The sequence below is a fragment of the Hakea prostrata genome, chromosome 4 (assembly GCF_041222555.1).
Source record: "Hakea prostrata isolate BN-2017 chromosome 4, UWA_Hpros_2, whole genome shotgun sequence".
NCBI classification, from domain to species: Eukaryota; Viridiplantae; Streptophyta; class Magnoliopsida; order Proteales; family Proteaceae; genus Hakea; species Hakea prostrata.
This window is the reverse complement of record NC_142603.1, coordinates 51,884,554-51,902,785: the sequence shown is the minus strand read 5'-3', so window position 1 is coordinate 51,902,785 and position 18,232 is coordinate 51,884,554. Positions and strand designations below refer to the sequence as shown.

At 38.6% G+C, this 18,232-nt stretch overlaps 3 protein-coding genes across 4 annotated transcripts; 1 reads left to right on the top strand and 2 right to left on the bottom strand.

Moving 5' to 3' along the window:
* Window positions 1-1,548: 1,548 nt before the first annotated feature.
* Window positions 1,549-4,877, top strand: LOC149019498 (cysteine-rich receptor-like protein kinase 2). Of its 2 annotated transcripts, XM_089153501.1 has the most exons (8): window positions 1,549-1,795; window positions 1,918-2,567; window positions 2,698-2,814; window positions 2,901-3,040; window positions 3,127-3,337; window positions 3,450-3,684; window positions 3,880-4,030; window positions 4,107-4,877. In XM_089153501.1, exons 2-8 carry the CDS (start codon window positions 1,970-1,972, stop codon window positions 4,437-4,439), a joined length of 1,785 nt encoding a protein of 594 aa, XP_089009627.1. In that variant the 5' UTR covers window positions 1,549-1,795; window positions 1,918-1,969; the 3' UTR covers window positions 4,440-4,877. The 2 variants fall into 2 exon arrangements, with proteins under 2 accessions (XP_089009627.1, XP_089009625.1); XM_089153499.1 differs by having other exon boundaries at window positions 1,549-2,567.
* A 24-nt stretch (window positions 4,878-4,901) lies between these two features.
* Window positions 4,902-11,379, bottom strand: LOC149019497 (uncharacterized). The gene is made up of 7 exons (XM_089153502.1): window positions 10,799-11,379; window positions 9,267-10,078; window positions 6,881-7,565; window positions 6,677-6,774; window positions 6,504-6,593; window positions 6,282-6,409; window positions 4,902-5,727 (listed from the first exon to the last, which is right to left on the bottom strand). The coding sequence occupies exons 2-7, from the start codon at window positions 9,969-9,971 to the stop codon at window positions 5,586-5,588; spliced, it is 1,848 nt and encodes a 615-aa protein (XP_089009628.1). The 5' UTR covers window positions 9,972-10,078; window positions 10,799-11,379; the 3' UTR covers window positions 4,902-5,585.
* A 4,498-nt stretch (window positions 11,380-15,877) lies between these two features.
* Window positions 15,878-16,489, bottom strand: LOC149019496 (pectinesterase inhibitor-like). The gene has a single exon (XM_089154096.1). The coding sequence runs from the start codon at window positions 16,487-16,489 to the stop codon at window positions 15,878-15,880; it is 612 nt and encodes a 203-aa protein (XP_089010222.1).
* Window positions 16,490-18,232: the final 1,743 nt, after the last annotated feature.

The following is an 18,232-nucleotide window of genomic DNA, read 5'->3' as shown; positions in this document are numbered from 1 at the left end:
TCTCTATCTTGAGGACATGGAGGGTTGGAAATCCCATCTACCACCAGGACTAACGATCTACTCTGAAAAACTAGACACTGCAATTACAGTCCACTTTATGATGAAGATGACACCCTACCTACAGTTTTGGTCTTAGTCTTTTAAGACAAAAAGGGTTGCCCATGAGCTGTTTTGAGTTTATGGCCCCTGAAAAATTGAAAATAAATATAATCAGATGAACAAGGGCATTTTATACATTTACAAATTAGAATCATGATTCCAATGGGATATGTGATCTTCATGTACCGTTTGATGTTTATGCATTTCGTGGATAGGAGCTAAGGCTTCGTTTGATAACCCTTTGAGATATGCTTCTTGCTTTGAGAAATAGAAAGATGGATCAAAAAATTGTTTTGTTTCAAGTGACGTAAATTGGAATTTATGAAAACTTTTGCTTCAAGAAACAGTTTTGAGATAACAATTATTTTGTTTCAAGTGATTTCTTTTGCATTTATTTTTCAAAGCAAAAAAAGTTGGATGCAAGCTGGATATAAATGAAAGAGTTTTTAGAGAGGAGCACTGCTAGAAGTAGAACTAACATTATAAATGTAAGAACACCGCTAAAATTCTAGTGATAGTTTTTTGGCCTCAAGAAGCAAATGTTTTTGTTCCAAAAACAATCTAAACTGTTTCTAGCATTTTTTGAAGTAAAAATACTTGATGAATTATCAAATAGGTCTTAAATTTTGATCATCACATCTGAACCCTAACATGCTCCAAAAATGGTATCAAACCACTTTCCTTACATATTTAGGGCTAAAAAGAAACCTGGAGCAGCTTGGAACAGGAGCCAGCCCCGTTATAGCGACAACATGACATAGGGGGTCCAGAATAAAAATAGCAAGACCCCCCAAGAGATCCACCATTGATCAATTGAGCAAAAATAACACCAGGTCGGTCTATCCAGCTGTGAACTGTCTAGTAGTAATCATGCCCAAATTGGCTTAGTTGCCAGTTTTTTCATGCCGAACCCCCCAAAACTCCTTTGTGGATATTTATCATCAGAACCAAAACAAAACCTAAAGATTTATAAGAAAAATTTCAAGTAACTCAAAGATAATTGGCCAAGAACATAACAAATATAGCCCACCCCCAAACATTAGTCAGACTAACAAACTTATTGTATTATTTTATATCTTATAATATAAAATGAAAAACGAAGGATTTAAGATTCTATTTTATTAAAAACAACATTATAAAGTCATAAAAGATTATGGGCAATTTAGAAATTATGAAAACATCTAACCTTGAATTGATATTATATGCTAACGAAATGTATTGTTGTGTAAATGTAAGAAACATTTTTTGGAGGTCATTGCCAATTTAATATAGTATTGGAGTGTCCAGGCTTTTCACCTATTATCTTGAGGTATTCCTAATTTTTTTTTTTGGGGGAAAAAATCCCTGAAATTTCCCCTAATGTAAACGGGATATGATGCTTTGAGCTTAGGATTAGAATTAATTTCCTTCATTTATTCAGACACTGGGCACGTATGTCATTGACAAATCTCATCTCCCTCGAGTCTTCTTCAAAATAGTACTTTTCACAAGAAAGTCTTTCTGTAGAATTACAAACAATCGTGTTTTTACATTCAAATTCAGATGGGAACACGTTATATAGAAGCAATTCATTTTAGAGAACCCAAGAAGGAAAAAGAGGAGCACAATCTAGAAAACGAAGCACAAGAACAAACCCAGTAAGCTAACTCAATCATCCATGGAGCTTCTATTTCAAGGAACAGAGCAGAATCGTTTGGTAATCATCGGCTAATCTCCACAGATGGTTTTTTCAATCTTTTACTTCACTATCTTTCTTGCCATCTTTTCTTCTTCCTCTTCTGATAACAGTACTCCGGTCGTAATTCGTCGCACCTGCAGCAACACCAACGTTGAGGATCCTGAATCTTTCGACGTAAATTTTGTAGACTCCATGGAAATCATCTCTCAGAAGATTGCAGTGTCGGGCTTTGGAATCTCGGCTTCTGGGAACCTTTCTGATCGTGTATATGGCCTTGGGCAATGTTTCAATTACCTCTCCAACATAGATTGCAGATTATGCTATGCACAAAGCAGAGTAAAGGTTCCCTTGTGTCTTCCTGCAACTGATGGCCAAGTCTACCTTGATGGCTGCTTCTTACGCTATGGCAATTACAACTTTTCTCAAGAAGTTATTGGTGATTCTGATACTTATGTTTGTGGGTCATCTACGACTGCATCAGATAAGACGCGTTTCAGTGATTTAACAAATCAATTGGTTCAGAATTTGACTTCAGAGGCTTATCAACAGACGGATTACTATAAACAGGGCAGTGTTCCAGTTTCTTCAAGTGTTTCAGTTTACGGAATTGCTCAGTGTTGGAGATCAGTGAATAAGACTGGGTGCAAACATTGCTTGGAGATCGCTAGGAAGATTATTGTTAGCTGTCTTCCTGGTTCAGATGGAAAAGCTTTAAACGTTGGCTGCTATGTCAGGTATTCAATTGAGCCGTTTTACATGAACAGCTCCTCACAAAGTGGATCCTCCTCTGGTAATTCATCTCATCTAGTCAAAGAGTTGCAGAGATTTGCAATATATAATTTTCAATTTATGGGTTTTGAGTGGGTATTCAGGAATTCATATTGAAAGACCAATATTAGTTCTGATTTTGTTGGTTTCAGGTTCTGGGAATAGTTTGAAGGTTATCCTGGGATCAGTCTTCGCCGTGGTTGCTGTGATATTGGTAGGAACTATAATTGTTGTATGGGCAATAAGAAGATCATCCATTCCTTTCAATGGTAAAAATGGAAAGATGGATTCCAGAATTTTATGTCGGTGACCTATTAATCCTTTTCTGATTTTGTGAAAACTTGCTTTTCTGCAGATGCAGATGAATCCTCAGAAATAATTCAATCAATTTTAGAATCTAATTTGAGTTTCAAATATGATGTTTTGAGGAAGGCTACCCAAGAATTCGATTTGGGAAATAAAATTGGCCAGGGAGGTTATGGAACAGTTTATAAGGCAAGTTCTGATCCGAAACTCTTTACAGTTAAAGAAGTTATTTCATAAATCCAAAGATGGACTTCTAATCGGTACTTTCTTGGCAGGGAATTCTACCAGATGGGAGGGAAATTGCAGTGAAGAGGTTATTCTTCAACACAAGACAATGGGTGGATCAGTTTTTTAATGAAGTAAATCTCATCAGTGGTGTTCAACACAAAAACCTTGTTAAACTCATTGGTTGCAGTATTGAAGGTCCTGAAAGCCTCCTGGTTTATGAGTATCTCTGCAACACCAGCCTGGATAGGTTCTTATACGGTAACTTGCATTCATAGTAATTATTCTTGCACACAAAATAACTGTTTGAAACAATAACAATCTCTTTAATGTTTTATTCCTTCACACTCATTCCCCGTAATCATACAATCAGATCCAGTGAAGAAGAAGGCTTTGCACTGGGATAGGAGATTTGATATCATCGTCGGCACAGCAGAGGGGTTAGCATATCTCCATGAAGCTTCTGAGATTAGAATTATCCATAGAGATATAAAGGCAAGCAACATACTTCTGGATGACAGATTAAGGCCCAAGATTGCAGATTTTGGTCTTGCAAGATATTTTGCCGAAGGTCAGAGTCATCTCAGCACAGGCATAGCTGGAACCCTGTAAGCACCTGAAGTGTTCTCAATTACAGTCATATAATCTCCTGTTACTCACCACTCCCATGCGAGTATCAAATACTCTATAAAATTTACATTCTGTTTGGATCATAAATCTTGCCAGTTAATTCCAAATCATCCATGTTTAGGTTCATAACCTAGTTTTCATTGGTTTCTAACAGATGAAATGCTCTGTTTCAGAGGGTACATGGCTCCTGAGTATGTGGTTCATGGGCAACTAACAGAGAAGGCAGATGTGTATAGCTATGGAGTACTCATCCTTGAAGTGCTCACTGCCCGGAAAAACACCACTTCAATGTCAACGACAGTAGGGAACTACCTCATGTCACAGGTAATAATTTGTTTCGTCCCTTGATCTTCTCTGCCTCGCATTTGAATGAAGCCAATCCCTTATCTCTTATCTGCAGGTATGGGATCACTATACTTCACAGACACTCATGGAAATGCTAGATCCTGCTCTTCAAGGTCAGTGCTCAGAAGAACAGGCTGTTAAGGTGTTCACAATAGGACTACTATGCACACAAGCGTCGCCTAGTCTTCGGCCAGCGATGAGGAAAGTGGTAGAGATGCTGACCAATATGACAAGGGACCTTCCACACCCAACTCAACCTCCATATGTCAATGTCATGGGCGTCGAAACCATGAAAGAAGGATCTGATACTTCCAACCTGTTCTCATCATCATCTAAAAATCCCATCTCGAGGAACCAACTGTCCCTGAGCATCATGCAAGGAAGATAATCCAAAAGGTTGGGTTCTGAATACAGATCTCAGGGGATCCAGTTGCCATTCCAAAATATACTTCTGGCTTTCTAAAAATACAAGATGTTCAAGAGTATCATGCGAGGAAGGCCCACAGGGTTGGGTTGTACAAACAGATCTCACGGCAAAGTTGCGATTTCAAGAGTATCATGCGAGGAAGATTCCACTCTTCTTTTTCTTCAGAGAAAGTAACATGTTTTAAAAAAAAAACTTACTTCCACATGAATATTTAAAATTTTTTGCGCCAGTTAGGATTAAAATTCTCTGCTTCCTATGTTGTAAATCCATTGTAAGCTATATGAATTTGGGTACACCACATTACTAAACACACTAACCAAATGATCAGCAATCAATCTCATATATAAAATTCAAATTTTGGCGCTCAAAATTACCACCACAGAAAATCAGGAAGTAGAAGAGCACGATCCCAGTCAGGTCTTGATACAACAGAACGAAGCCAGAGAAAGCAATAAATTGGCAATGAAATACATATACGAGTGGTCAACCATGAAACAGCAAGCAGGATACAATCATGAGAGAGAGGAACTGTAGAGGTTAAGTGAAGATAGAGACCGAAACAATGCACGTGCTGTGTATAACTGAACCAATGGATAATTCCTCCTGAGTTATCTCACTTCCATAGTTCCATTCACCCATCAGTAAACAACTTAACTTTCATAATACTAACATTGGAACTGCCCAAAGTAATGCAATGCTCTGCTCATCAATACACCCACTAGCTAGCTATCTCACTTTCATTCACACCACAAATTTTAATGAAATTTCCAAAAGCAAACACTGAAACTGCACAAGTACAATGCCAAATTCTGAAATCACCAAATCACAAAACCAGGATAAATTCAACATGCGAATAAAAGACCTGGGTAACTAAATGTCTACAAATTTTCATTTCCAATTCATAGTTTTCCATATTAATATCCTATTTGTATATCTTCTATATTTACCAGCAGTTCCTACACAAACTACACTAAAATTGTTAAGGACCCTCCAATGACCATTCACAAAAGATATGGTTTCAACCACACTAGTTGCATACAGAAAATACAATGTGTAGAGTTAGTAACACATACTACAGTTGGGCAAAAACAAAGACTGCCGAGAAACTCAACTAGTTTCGGGCTTCATATTCTCATGTATGGCCTTGTAGCACTTAAGGCTGCAAAGTGGAACATTTGTCTTTGAATCTCGGTACTTGAACGGGTTGGTACATGATGGTCCAGCACACGTCTCACGTGGAGGTGGGTAACTGAAAAGCAACCAAGACAACACAATTAAACCATTAGACAGTAATACCACAAGACATTAATTGCCATTTGGTGGGTGAAAAAAAGGGGGGGGGGGGGATTAGTATTGGTAGACTGCAACACAATGAAAAATCTAGAGACAGGACCCAATTTGGTTATGAGGCAACTGTTAATGGAGCCAACAATTGTAGACATGAAGACCCAAACGTCACATGTCAAATTTCAGACCAATCTAAGTTTCCTGCGTGGAAAAACAAGGAATTCAAAAACCGGGACGACTGCAAGGGTGTGTGGGACTAGAATGGGGTTGCATGAATAAACATAAGAGTGTCTGGTATTCTATGGGAGGAAAAATAATAAATTTTAGGCTGAAAGTTGAAATGAGGGGAAGTTAGACCATTCTCTAGATGGCCAACTGCTAAATTGACACATCACCCTTCTGCATTGCAAACCAAGATGTGTATGCCATGGATTGTCTTGATGGATTATAATCCAATACCAAAACCTTTACCTAAAATAAAAATTGGATGTGAAAGAGAGTGGCATTGACTTAAACCTGCATGTCCTTTTATCAAATATGCTTGGCAGTCCGACATCTTCAGGGAATATTACTTTTGTCCCAGTAGGACCCATGATCCACCTAACTGTGCCAGGTGGAATAGTCGCAGCATTGGCAGCCCTCTCCTGCATAAAAACATATTTGGACCCCAAAGTGACATAACAGGAAGAATGGAAGTTTTGATTGAATTGCGGAAAATATGCTCATTGTTGCTCTTACCTGTGCCAATTCTTCTCGCCGCTTCTTATTCTTGTTCTCTCGCTTCTTCCTACTGGAGTCCTGTCCTAGAATTTTCCTGATTGCCTCTGCCTAGAAGAATCAAACAACAAAGCATGACAATCTTATTGCACTCAAACAACAACTAATAAAAATAGGATATAGATGGTACAGACCTCAGATTCTCTAGCAGCCTTCTCTACTTGCATTCTACGTCTCTGAGCAGCCTCAGCTTTCTTCAATTGCTGCTCCACTTCTGTGAGCTTCTCTTTTGCTCTGGTATCAAGGTAGAAAAGATAAGGAATAGAAAATTTTAATGAGAATCCAACTAAGATTCTTGATGACTTATGCAATTAAAGAACTCAGAGAGGCATGCTCACTTCTTGGTGGGGCAGGGGGAAGCCCATTTGGAAACTCAATTAAACTTGCTCCGGTCCCAGAAGAAGCATCTTTGCCTGACTGAATGGCTCGTTGACGAGTTGTAAGAGAAATTTCTTTCTTGCTTTCCACCGATATGTCAACAGATTCTTTCCTCAGCTTCTTCTGCTTTTCTTCGGGCTCACCATCTGATGCTGGTTCATCTTCTTCAACATAATCCATATCTTCAGGCACCCTATCTAATCTTGACTTCTTCTTGCCATCTTTTCCTGACCTTGATGAGCCGTATTCATCCGCATCCTCCTCATATTCCCCATTAAGAACCCTACTATTTGAAACTTTTAGAAGTCTTTTATGTTTCTTGCTTCCTTCATTCTCATCATCTTCATACTCAGCACCATAATCTGTAGTGGACTTGGAAATTTTGAGTCGCTCTAGATAGCGGATCTCCTCATCTTTGACATCATCATCAAAAACATCATCCAAAACACGTCTCTTGGGAACCCTCTTGCTCTTACGAACTGGCTCAGATTTGTCCGATTGCTTCCCAGAATCTTCAGAAATTTTGCCTTTGGAGTCCTCCCTCTTCCCAAGACTGAAACCACTTCTTGAGAAATCTTTCCAAGGGATCCCTTGCAACCCACTTGCCCTCTCTGGAGGAGGGGAGTTATCATCATCCGAATTTTCCTGCAATGATTCATATGTTCATTAATAACTTACAAAACTATCACCCATGCAAGGAACAACCCCATCTCTCTCCCTGTTGATAACCTGTGCCCTTATCACTCATCTGACATCAACTGTAGAACAAAATCACACAAAACCCACCAATTTAACATACCTCATTGTTGGATCTGAATTTGGAGTTAAAACCGTTCTCCTAATATATCAGATCCTCGTAAGATCAGATCTATAGATCTTTTAGGATTTCATCCCTACCCCAAGATAAACTTTCAGGCTTTAATTCTCACCTTGTTCTTTGATTGATTCGTTTGGTTGTTGATAATCTCCATATTGTGGAAATCTCCCTGAATCTGCAAGTCAATCCAACCTGTACGGGGGAAATTATCTTCTCCTAATCGAGGCTGCTTGTAGCTTTCGCTGGTTGAATGGCGTAAGAAAGAAGATTAATTCCCCTATTTAAGATTTTATGATGTTCCTTATTACTGAACTTCCAATGTTACCCCTGCCTTTACTATAAAATCAGCCACATCCCAATGGATTTTTATCAGGTCCATTTCTTTGTAAGAAAGGACCATCCATTTCCCTCTAGATGAAGGACACATGTCCATCAGTCACATCCAAAGGTTCAGATTAAATTAAAATAAAAAAATCCATATCATCTAAATCTTACCTCAACCTTTGGATGTGATTGATGGACATGTGTCATTCATCCAGAGGGAAATGGATGATAAAATTCCCACATCCCAACTGGGGGTAGATATCTTCTGCAAATCGCGGCTGCCTTTGGCTTTCGCTGGTTGGGTGGTATGAGAAAGAAGACAAGTTCCCCTATTTTAAGATTTTATGCTTTCCATATTACTGAACTTCCAATGTTACCCCTTCCTTTCCTCTAAATCAGCCACATCCCAATTTTACCTTATTTCCAAGTTTACCCTTTCCCCGTCACATGTCCTACTCCGCTTAGTTTGTTTTCTTCATTAGTTTGAGTCCCATGGTTTACAGAATAATCACCACTCCCTTGTACTACCTTGTAAGATCAGACCTGGAGACTTTTTTCAGGACTGCTTCATCTGCACCTTAAGATTCATGTGCAGGTAGTTCCTTACCTGGTTATTTAACCTAAAAAATTTGGTCGTTGGATAATCTCCATTTTACAATTCTCTATATCCCCAACCCGGTACAACCTGCAATGGGGGAGATATCTTCTCTAAATCAAGATTGGTTTCCACTTGAACTGGTTGAGTATCCTGAGAAAGAATATTCATTCCCCATCTTCCCAATTTAATTACATTTCTTATTTCCAAACTTCCAACATTACCCCTTACTTTCGCCTAAATCATCATGCCGCTATTTATTATCTTATTCCAAGTTTACCCTTTCCCCATCATATGCACTAGCCCACTCTAGTTAGTTTACTTTTTTATTGGTTTGAGTCCCGTTATTTACAGAAATAATACCAGTCCCTTGGATTTCAATCTAATTGTTCAATGGTCCCATAAACAATCAAGGGTTTTAGAACCCTGATTCGGAATACATAGTCCTGCATAAATGCATCCTCGTGTTTTAACCATGGAGAAAGGAAGCAAAACAAAGATCAACTTATCTTAGCTTTTCGAATTTAACTAAGTAAATGTTCATCCTTAAAAAAGTACAAAAACAACACTACTCATAATACTGCAAAATTCGAAAAGGGCAATAAAATACCTGAAGAATCAGCTTTTGCCTTGGTCGAGGGGCATCTGAAGAACGAGAAGACTTAAAAGAAGATCCACCACCAGAGGCAACATCTGATGTGGTTGATTTTGCATGAATTGTACGGGTAACTCCACCCACCTTGAGCTTTACCTTCTTAAGCTTGCTCTCGTTTCCTATACCATCTGAACCTAAACCTGCCTGCCCCGAAGTCCAACTTTCCCTACACTTTCCACTGCCGATATGCCCGTCTGTCTTTCTTGAGGGCAGTTCAGAGCTTTCCTTGACGTTGTTTGTACTTTTCCAATTAGCTGGAGCAAGGACGCCTTCACTGCATCTTTTGGAATCTGAGCCACTTCGCACATTATCAGTACTACCCTTTGAACTTCCATTACTGTAAAATCTGTCGTATTCTCCGAATGATGCACCATCCTTAATGATCTTTTTATGGGTGGTCTCACCATCAGCTTTACTATTAGATGGTATCCTTGAGGCACATTGATTCAGATTGAACTCTTTCTTCCGAGAACTTGAATCATAACCAATATTCTCATCACTGGAAACCTTGTTGACATCGTCCGATGGTGGTGTCGATGACAATGACGAATGATCACGAGTATCTGCAAATGACTGTGATTCAGGCCGAGGACGTCGGAATGTGTTGCTTCTCTTCTTCCGTACGGCACCTCCAACACCAGAGCCACTGAAGCTCTCCATGGAGAAATAATGTACTTACACCAGTAAAATAATGGTTCCTGCTCCTTCCAAAAAGGGCTTGGAACACAGGAAATTGCCTATTGCAGCATGTCTAAAAGATTTACTGCCTGGAGGATGGTAATAATAGTTAACATACTGAATTAACTTCTCAAGTTGAACGAAAATGATAAATTCACCAACATTTAACAACAACAAGAATTAACACTGGTGAGGGAAAGCAAATCCACCACCCAACAATCACAAAGTTATGCAAGACAAGCTTTTTATAACTTAACATAACACAGTACCAGAAGAAACGGAGCAGGAGCCTAAAGGATCGATAACACAAAAGAAATAACGAATAACTCAAGCAGCCATCGGGAGCAACAAGGACGCACGACCGGCGAGCTTAGAAATTAACAAGCAAGAAAGAAAAAAAAGCTGTGCAACCCAGAGATTCGGCACCCGGATGAGGAAAACAAGAAACTAAGATAAAAACGATTAGGAACCTAGGGTGTAAATGGTGCGGAAGGATGACAAAAACAGATACAATTGAAACCCAAAACAGATCAACAACCGAAGACCACCGAAAAAGAAAAACAAACCCAAATAAATCGATCAAGGGGAATGAAGAAAATCCAGTGCGATCAAAACATCAAGCATTGTGGAAGGAGAAAGAATAAAAAAAGTCAGAAACAAAGATGAAGATGAACCACGTCCATAACAACACATCAAGGAAAAATAGAAGAAAAACAGCGAACGCATCTCATGAACCCATCAAAGATAAACATCGGCTGAACACATCCAAAATAAACAGAACCAAATCCAAAGAGTGAGAGAAGGCTTACCTTGTCGATGGAAACGATTCTCACGAAACCCTAATGTCTTCCTCGCAAGGAACCCAAAAGGTAGAGACCCAATTCCGAAGAGAAGAAAATAAAGGAGAAAGAGGAGATGAAAAGTAAAAAAATCACCTGGGTTTGGGTTTGGGTTAGGGTTAAGAAGGGGTGACGAGTTAAGAACAAGGTTATTGCCTTTCCTGCTCGATGATGGTGATGATAAGAAGGATGTAAATGATGATGATGAGGGTAAAAGCTGAGGTGATGATATGTTGTTGGTTTCAGGTTGGGTCGAGAAAGTAGCGGAAACTGGCTCTTGGGTCAGAAAGAGAAAAAGGGTTAGGGTTGGAGTTACAAGTTCTTCTGGGTCATGAGAGATTATGTAAGTGAAACGCCTAATCTTCTCCATCGTTCTTATTCTCTCCCACACACACCTGTGTTGTTTTGGTTGTCCTTGGTGTTGTGTTGTAGTAGTAGTGTAGCCTTATTGTTTCTTTCCTATCTCGTTGCGGTCACCACCCCAGTAACCCATTTCTCTCTATCTCTCTTTCTCTCTCTTTCTCTCGCTGATCCATCCGTTGAACGCCTTCCTTTTTATTTCTCTTCCATTCTCACGCGAAAACTGGGAGGAAATACTGCAGGTGTGTGCGCACGCTAAAACATACCACCCTCCTGCGTATTTTAGAATTTAGAAATTTATATACCAACTTTTCATAGTTTTTTTTTTCCTTCTTCATCTTCTTCTACCATGAATACTAGCCCTAAGTTCTTGGACAACCTCATAATCCACTTTTGGGCAATAGTTACCATTTTTTGCACTCATTTTCAATGCTTCTTATGGTAATCCTTCACTTAGTTGCTTGCATTCTTAATTACATCTTCATTGTTGTGTCTTACAAACTTTTTTTTTCTTTCAATCCACTTTCTTTTATTTGATGTGAGTTCTTAAGCAATCTTTGGATCAACGCTATAAAATTATAAGACAAAAGTTTTGAATAACTTAGAGTTAAAAAAATATATTAATACTAAGCCAATTATTATAGTGTTTTGATAGTAATTGCCATCAAATACCACCAAGCAATAACCCTTAGTTGTTATTTTTGAGCAATTTTTGTTTTGTAAGCAACATGAGCTATTTTTACTAGAATTTTCGCCACCTTCCTTACATAGATTATTGATAGTTGACACCATCAAATAACAAGACTAAGATTCGCATAGCCATCTTTACTTGGTCTCTTCAATAAAAGCCAATCTAAACTTTTGTATAGTCATTTGAGATGCCTATTCTCTTCCCATTCTTCGTCATACACCTCATGTAAATATTACAATGTTCATTTGACTTTGGATTGCATGCATTGTGTACAAAGATGAATTCGTGATTCATATAAACTATGCATAACTTAGAATTAAAAAGAACCAGGCAGTTTAGATACGATATTCATAGATCTTTTTAGATCGAACAAGCTTCTCTTTAATCTAATGAATAGATGTCAACTCAATAGGTGATCATCGTAAGCTTATTAGCACTTTTAAAGGATGCATAATTAACAATTTTTTCTTAGTTTCTTTCCTTTGAGATATTATATTCAACTAATGAGTTTAACCCTAAATCAAATGATGATTGAAAGACAATCTATATAACAATGCAATTATTTTTTTTATCAATCAAAAATTTGATAATGATCATGATTTAAAGACAATCCAAAAAGCATGGGATAATAAATGATGATAATTGTGCCTCCTCCAAGAAAGGAAAATAACATTGTAAAGATCGAACAAAAATGATATGGCAAAAGAGAGTAGTTAAGTGTTTGAGTTATTATTGTCATTCTTTTTCGAACTATGAGAAAATGATTTTCATTAATAAATTCATGGGTTACAACCTATTTATATACTATTGTAAACAACTCAAGATTATGGCATCTGGCACATGAATAGAAGTTACTAGAATGACTATATAACAACCACTATGTAACAGTTGGTATAAGTGTATCCCTTATACGCCCCCCTCAAGCAAAGAGAGTCATGTACCAAGAGCTTGTCATGGAAACACAAAAAACACTGCTTGGGTAACCCCTTTGTCAAAACATTTGCAAGTTGATCGAGTGTAGAAAGATAGCAAACCAACAATTGCTTTGCAGCAACAAGAATACAAGATCATACACAAAATGGAAGTCTATCTTAATGTTTTCGTACACGCATGAAACACATGATTAGATGTCATGTAGGTAGCTCCTAGATTATCACACCAAATAGTAGGAGTAGTGGGTAGATAAGCCCCTAACTCCCATAGTAAGGAATGTAGCCAAATTAACTCTGTGGTCGTAGTGGCAATGGCTGGGTACTCGTCCTTAGTAGAGGAGTGAAAGACAGTTCATTGTTTCTTCGAACTCCAAGAAACAAGATGTGTACCCATAAAAACACAATAACCGGTGGTGGACACATGGATTGACGCCTTGCCTGGACGCGAACAATTTGGTATTTTACGGTATAAATTTTTATTTTTTTTAAAAGGAGCTTTCTATATTTTGGGGGGCAGGGGAGAGTATTACATATATACCTCACTCTAGTTGTCTAAATTACATGTTGCACACTTGCAATATTACAAGTTGCACACGTTAGACTTTCATCCAATATTCTATTCAATCACATGACAATTGACAATATTGCCCTCATTGGATTAATATCACATAATACCCTCCCATACTCAACCCTTAGGTGGGAGAAGGGAGAATCTTCTACCTACACCTCTTTGAAATTGCCCACCACTGCAGCAAAAACCACCCCACCCCTCCCCTTGCCGGCAACCACCACCCCCACTTCCCCCGCCGGCGACCACTCCACCCCACTCTTTTATGTTTCAAACAAATTCTCTAGCTCTAATTTCATTCGAGTTCTTGCTTTGCCAAAAGATGATGCACCTCTAGGAAACATGGCCTCTTTAATTCTCTCACTCAAAATTGAATGTAGTTGACCAACAATACCTCCAATGGCCCTCAAAGTTTCTTTCTTTTCACCCAAAATCCTCCCTCACTCTCATGAATTACCAGTTTTGGTCTTTCCCTTTCCTTCAAGAAGGCTTGTAAGTGACAATATCAAGAGAAGGAAGAAGAGTCGTGATGATGTTTATCTCACCACATAATTAGCAGAAGGGGTAGTGAGAACAAACAGCCATTCCACATGGAGGAAGGAAGCCATTAGGAAGAGCAAAGAACTCTTGTTTGAAGAGTTCTATAATTACCTTGAATTGACGACAGGGGAGGTTAGAAAGAGATGGAGAAAGGTGGAAGATGAAGAGAAGATGACACTGGTGAAATGCTTTATCTATGATTGGGGCATTGCTTTCTATCCCTCATCTTCAAGGTCTGTAAAGGAAATGGTGGACGAGTACTTGACCAAAGAAGAAGACCCTAACCCCATTTCAGATAATTCTTTCTTATTCCCTGTTTTAAGGATGATAATGGGTCTCTAACCCTACTTATCTTTGTCGTAACAACCATCAAAATCTTCTTCATCTTGTTAAACCAAGCAAGGTAACCGTTTTTTTTTTTTTTTTTTAATCTCACAAATCAAATCATTTTTTGTTTTTCGACCACTTTGCCAGCAGCGGAAGGTGGGGGTGTTGGTGGCTTTCAACAACAGTAGTGGGTAGTTTTTGACAAAATGCAGGTAGAAAATGAGCCAGGAGGGTATTAAATGGGGGGGGTGATTATGTCATTTTACTCCACTCCACTTTAGGGCAATATGATCATTTTTCATGTAACTTAGCAGAATCTTGAATGAAAGCCAAACAATGAGCAACTTGAAATTTTGCAAGTGTGTAACTTGTAATTTAGGCCACAATGATGAGGTACCCAAAGTTTAGCCCATATTATAGTGTGCAACCTGTAAAAATCTCTAGATATGAATATTCTTTCCCTAGAAACTATAGTGTAATTTTAAATTTCATTTTGGGCAACCCTAAAGTAGGCAAATTAAGTTGAAAGAATTCTTTCTTTCTTTCTTTTTTCTGTAGAAAGTTTACAGAACTCTTCATGCTTCATGACCAGTATCATTGCACATATGTGTTACTCAAATAGCAGTGGCTCTAGTACATAATAATATATTATTATAGCCTCCTTCAATTGTTTTCAATGATAGGTATAGTTAGAAAGCAACTACTTTTCAAAAACTAATTTTTTGAATGGAAATAAACTTTAAATGGTTCTATATATATTACTTTTAAAGACAAGATTGTCTCATATTTTCTGTGAATAGATTGAAAAAATTGGTACTTTTGTTTGGATTCATACTGTTTACTTTATTTCTTTTATGGTTGTCCAAGTTGTGCAATGCTCTTCTTCTTTTAGTATGGTTTAGGTTTCATACACTCTGAAAAAAGAAGAAAAAAATCCCATTAATATCAAAACAAACTCTTTGTCGGTTGAAACTATGTTTCCCTTGCTTCCACTGACCCTCTTTCCATGTGTAAAATGTCATTACTTGAGCCCCTGAGTAGAGAAAATTTTTAAACACAAAAATAATGGACAAAAAATTCATTGAATTCTGTTGTAAAGCATTGGTAGGTGGTCCCTTCTGATGTTAAATCTTAGTTCCTCACCCCTGTTCGGAGTTTACTTTCAAATTTTTTTTTAGAAGTTTACTTTGAAAATTCAAGTCTTCAATTGTTTTGCATAAACTAGTATCTATAAATTCAACAGCCAATTTTCTTAGTTTTTTTTTCTGCTTCTCCTTTCTCCAATCTTTGTAAGTGGGTTGGCATGCCTCCTCTTTTCTCTGAGATGTATTAGAGTTTGATCCTTTTCGGTTAGTTAATTTCATTTTCATCGACAGAAAAAAGAAAAAACTAAATTAATTCGTACCCAATTTGGAAAAGACAAATATAAATGATCTGAAACCAATGTAAATGCAGTAGGAACTATTTTTTTATTGAATTTTTCTACATTCAAATAATTGAAAATAACTGGGAAGGTACATGCATATAAGTTTACAAATTAGAGAAAAAGATTTATCAGCAAACAGATCAAAGAAACCTCCAAACCCCACTTCAATGAATTCAAATTCAGGAACTTCCAAGTTCCAAGGTCTCTATAAAGTTACCATGGAAGCAATGGCTAGAGAATTGCTAACCAGTTGTCTCAGGGTGAGATCTTCGCGACTTAGAAGGTTCCCCAAATCTGGATCACCGGAGCTTTCATCATCACAATCACCTGCATCCGTGTAAGCCGCGCTAAGCATGGAATTGGCGGTGCCTATGTCACTATCCTTAACGGCAGTCTCTGCATTCTCAAGGTTATCAAGAGCATCGATGAACGCTTCCTTGCAATCTTCAGCGATGGATTTCGTGTCTTCACTGGCTTTTGGGTCTTGGGATTCCTTCTCAGCAAGCACTATGAGGTTAACGGTTTTGTTTTTGCAGGCTTTGATTTCGTCACCCAAGATGGTGACCAGATCAGTCTTTCCATTGAGGTAATTTTTGAGGGAAGAAAGACAGAGATCTGGGTAGTCTGTGTTGTTGCAGATTTGACCGACTTTTGAATTAATTACTATTGGGGGTGGACTGCTAGGCTTGGGTTTGATGGGAGTTCCAGGATGGTGGGTGGAATTGCGAGAGACACAAATGGCCTCAGCAGAGTTGAAGAAGAAGAAGAAGGAAGATAGAGAGACAATGACGAGCAGACCATTAAGGTAAGACTCCATGGTCTACAGTAGATCGAGAAAGATGGTAATTAAGAGGGGATTAAAGGGATAAAGATGTTCTGTGCTGAGATTTAGAAGTTCCATTATTAGCCTTTTATAAGTTGGGTTTTGTTAGTTAGCCATGTAATTAGGAAGAAATACCAGTACTTGTTATTCAGGTAAAGCTGTTTTGGACTTCTTAAGGGAAAAGTTCTTCCTTTTTCTCCTTCTACGGTTCTACCTACTTTGCTAGCTATGGTGTGTTCTGTTTAATTCTCATTCCATTAAAGGTTAACTACCGAATGGCTACTTTGTTTGAAATGCAATGCTCATGGATCTGGTCAACTCACTCTACGTTTCTCGTTTTGTGTTGTTGGCATTCGTTAATGCACCTCAAAAGGAAGTTACGTTGCCAAAAAAAGAAAGGTAAGTAGGCATCTCTCCTTAAGGCTTCGTTTGCTTGCAAAGGTGGGGTGGAAAAGAGTTTTATGGAAAAGTGATAGTGATGGGTCTTACTTTTTACTTTTCCAAATTTTTCCACAAAATCCCATCAAATATGTGGGATTTTAAAAAGCAACTGGGAGGGAAAATTGGGCTGCCACCCCAATTAAAGAAGCTTGTCTCTCACTTTCTCACCCAAAGCAACCAAACATTCTACAATTTTGAGATTTAAGGGAAAAGTAAGAAATCTACACTTTTTTCAAAAAAAATTCCACCCCTTTTTTCCCACCCCACCTTTATTCCAGCAAACAAACAGAGCCTAAGAGAAGAACAATGTGATCCCTTGACATTTTTTAACCATACACTATAAGGTGGGGCTCACCGATAAGTATTAGAAAAAATGGAAGTAAAAATCTCAGTGGGCTCCATGTGGGCTGAACCCCTTACTGTAATGTTCAAAATCATTAGGGGAGCGCATTGTTCTCCCCTGACAGGAAACTGATTCGAACTCTTTACACCGGAGATACCAAAATGAGTCTGATTGGCTATACATCACTATTCAAGGTGACATGGTCCATTGTATTTATGGTGGAGTTTGGTTGACAGGTGCAATTTGTGTTCCCTTACATTTTTCTATCATACAATAAGCATGGTTCCTTGTGTCGACGATATATCGCCACACGGGGCGAAATTTCGAGGTGTCGTTGGGGGGGCGACACGAAACCCCCCGGCGACACCAACTTTATATTAAGTCGGCAATATATCGCCGACGATCGAAATTTAACTTTGTGGGTTTGCCGTGGAGTCCTGCAAGTCTACAGCGATGGCTCCATAGTTCGCTTTGATCGACCAAGCTTCAATGTGCCCGTCCATGACGATGGTTCTGTGATCTGGAAAGACGTCACTTTCGACCCAATTCGTGGTCTTCAACTCCGTCTCTACAAACCCATCTCTGCAACCTCGAACTCAAAGCTTCCAATCTTCTACTACATCCATGGCGGTGGCTTCTGCATCGGTTATCGCACTTGGCCCAACTGTCAAAACTACTGTCTTTGTCTCGCAAAATACCTTCAAGCCGTCGTTGTGTTGTCGGATTATCGTTTAGCACCAGAGAATCGTCTACCGGCAGAAATCAAAGATGGGTTTGCATCCATCAAGTGGCTCAGTGATCAGCCTTTTCTTGAAAATCCCGACACCTGGCTGACAGATGTTGCCGATTTTGACAGAGTTTTTATCTGGACTTGGCAAGGGATCGCTCGACTTTTGGCGACATGTCGCCCGAGTCGCCGTGTCGCCAGGGTCCGACATGGCGACACGGGCCGA

What these genes read in the sequence shown, in the direction of transcription:
- LOC149019498 (XM_089153499.1), top strand. Translation starts at nt 1,820, where the DNA reads ATGGTTTTTTCAATCTTTTACTTCACTATCTTTCTTGCCATCTTTTCT. An exon ending in ACAGGCATAGCTGGAACCCT is followed by an intron (nt 3,685 to 3,879) that starts GTAAGCACCTGA and finishes GCTCTGTTTCAG; the next exon opens with AGGGTACATGGCTCCTGAGT. An exon ending in GGAACTACCTCATGTCACAG is followed by an intron (nt 4,031 to 4,106) that starts GTAATAATTTGT and finishes TCTTATCTGCAG; the next exon opens with GTATGGGATCACTATACTTC.
- LOC149019496 (XM_089154096.1), bottom strand. Translation starts at nt 16,489, where the DNA reads ATGGAGTCTTACCTTAATGGTCTGCTCGTCATTGTCTCTCTATCTTCC.
- LOC149019497 (XM_089153502.1), bottom strand. Translation starts at nt 9,971, where the DNA reads ATGGAGAGCTTCAGTGGCTCTGGTGTTGGAGGTGCCGTACGGAAGAAG. An exon ending in GGCAAAAGCTGATTCTTCAG is followed by an intron (nt 7,566 to 9,266) that starts GTATTTTATTGC and finishes GAATCATTGCAG; the next exon opens with GAAAATTCGGATGATGATAA. An exon ending in GGCGAGAAGAATTGGCACAG is followed by an intron (nt 6,410 to 6,503) that starts GTAAGAGCAACA and finishes GTTTTTATGCAG; the next exon opens with GAGAGGGCTGCCAATGCTGC.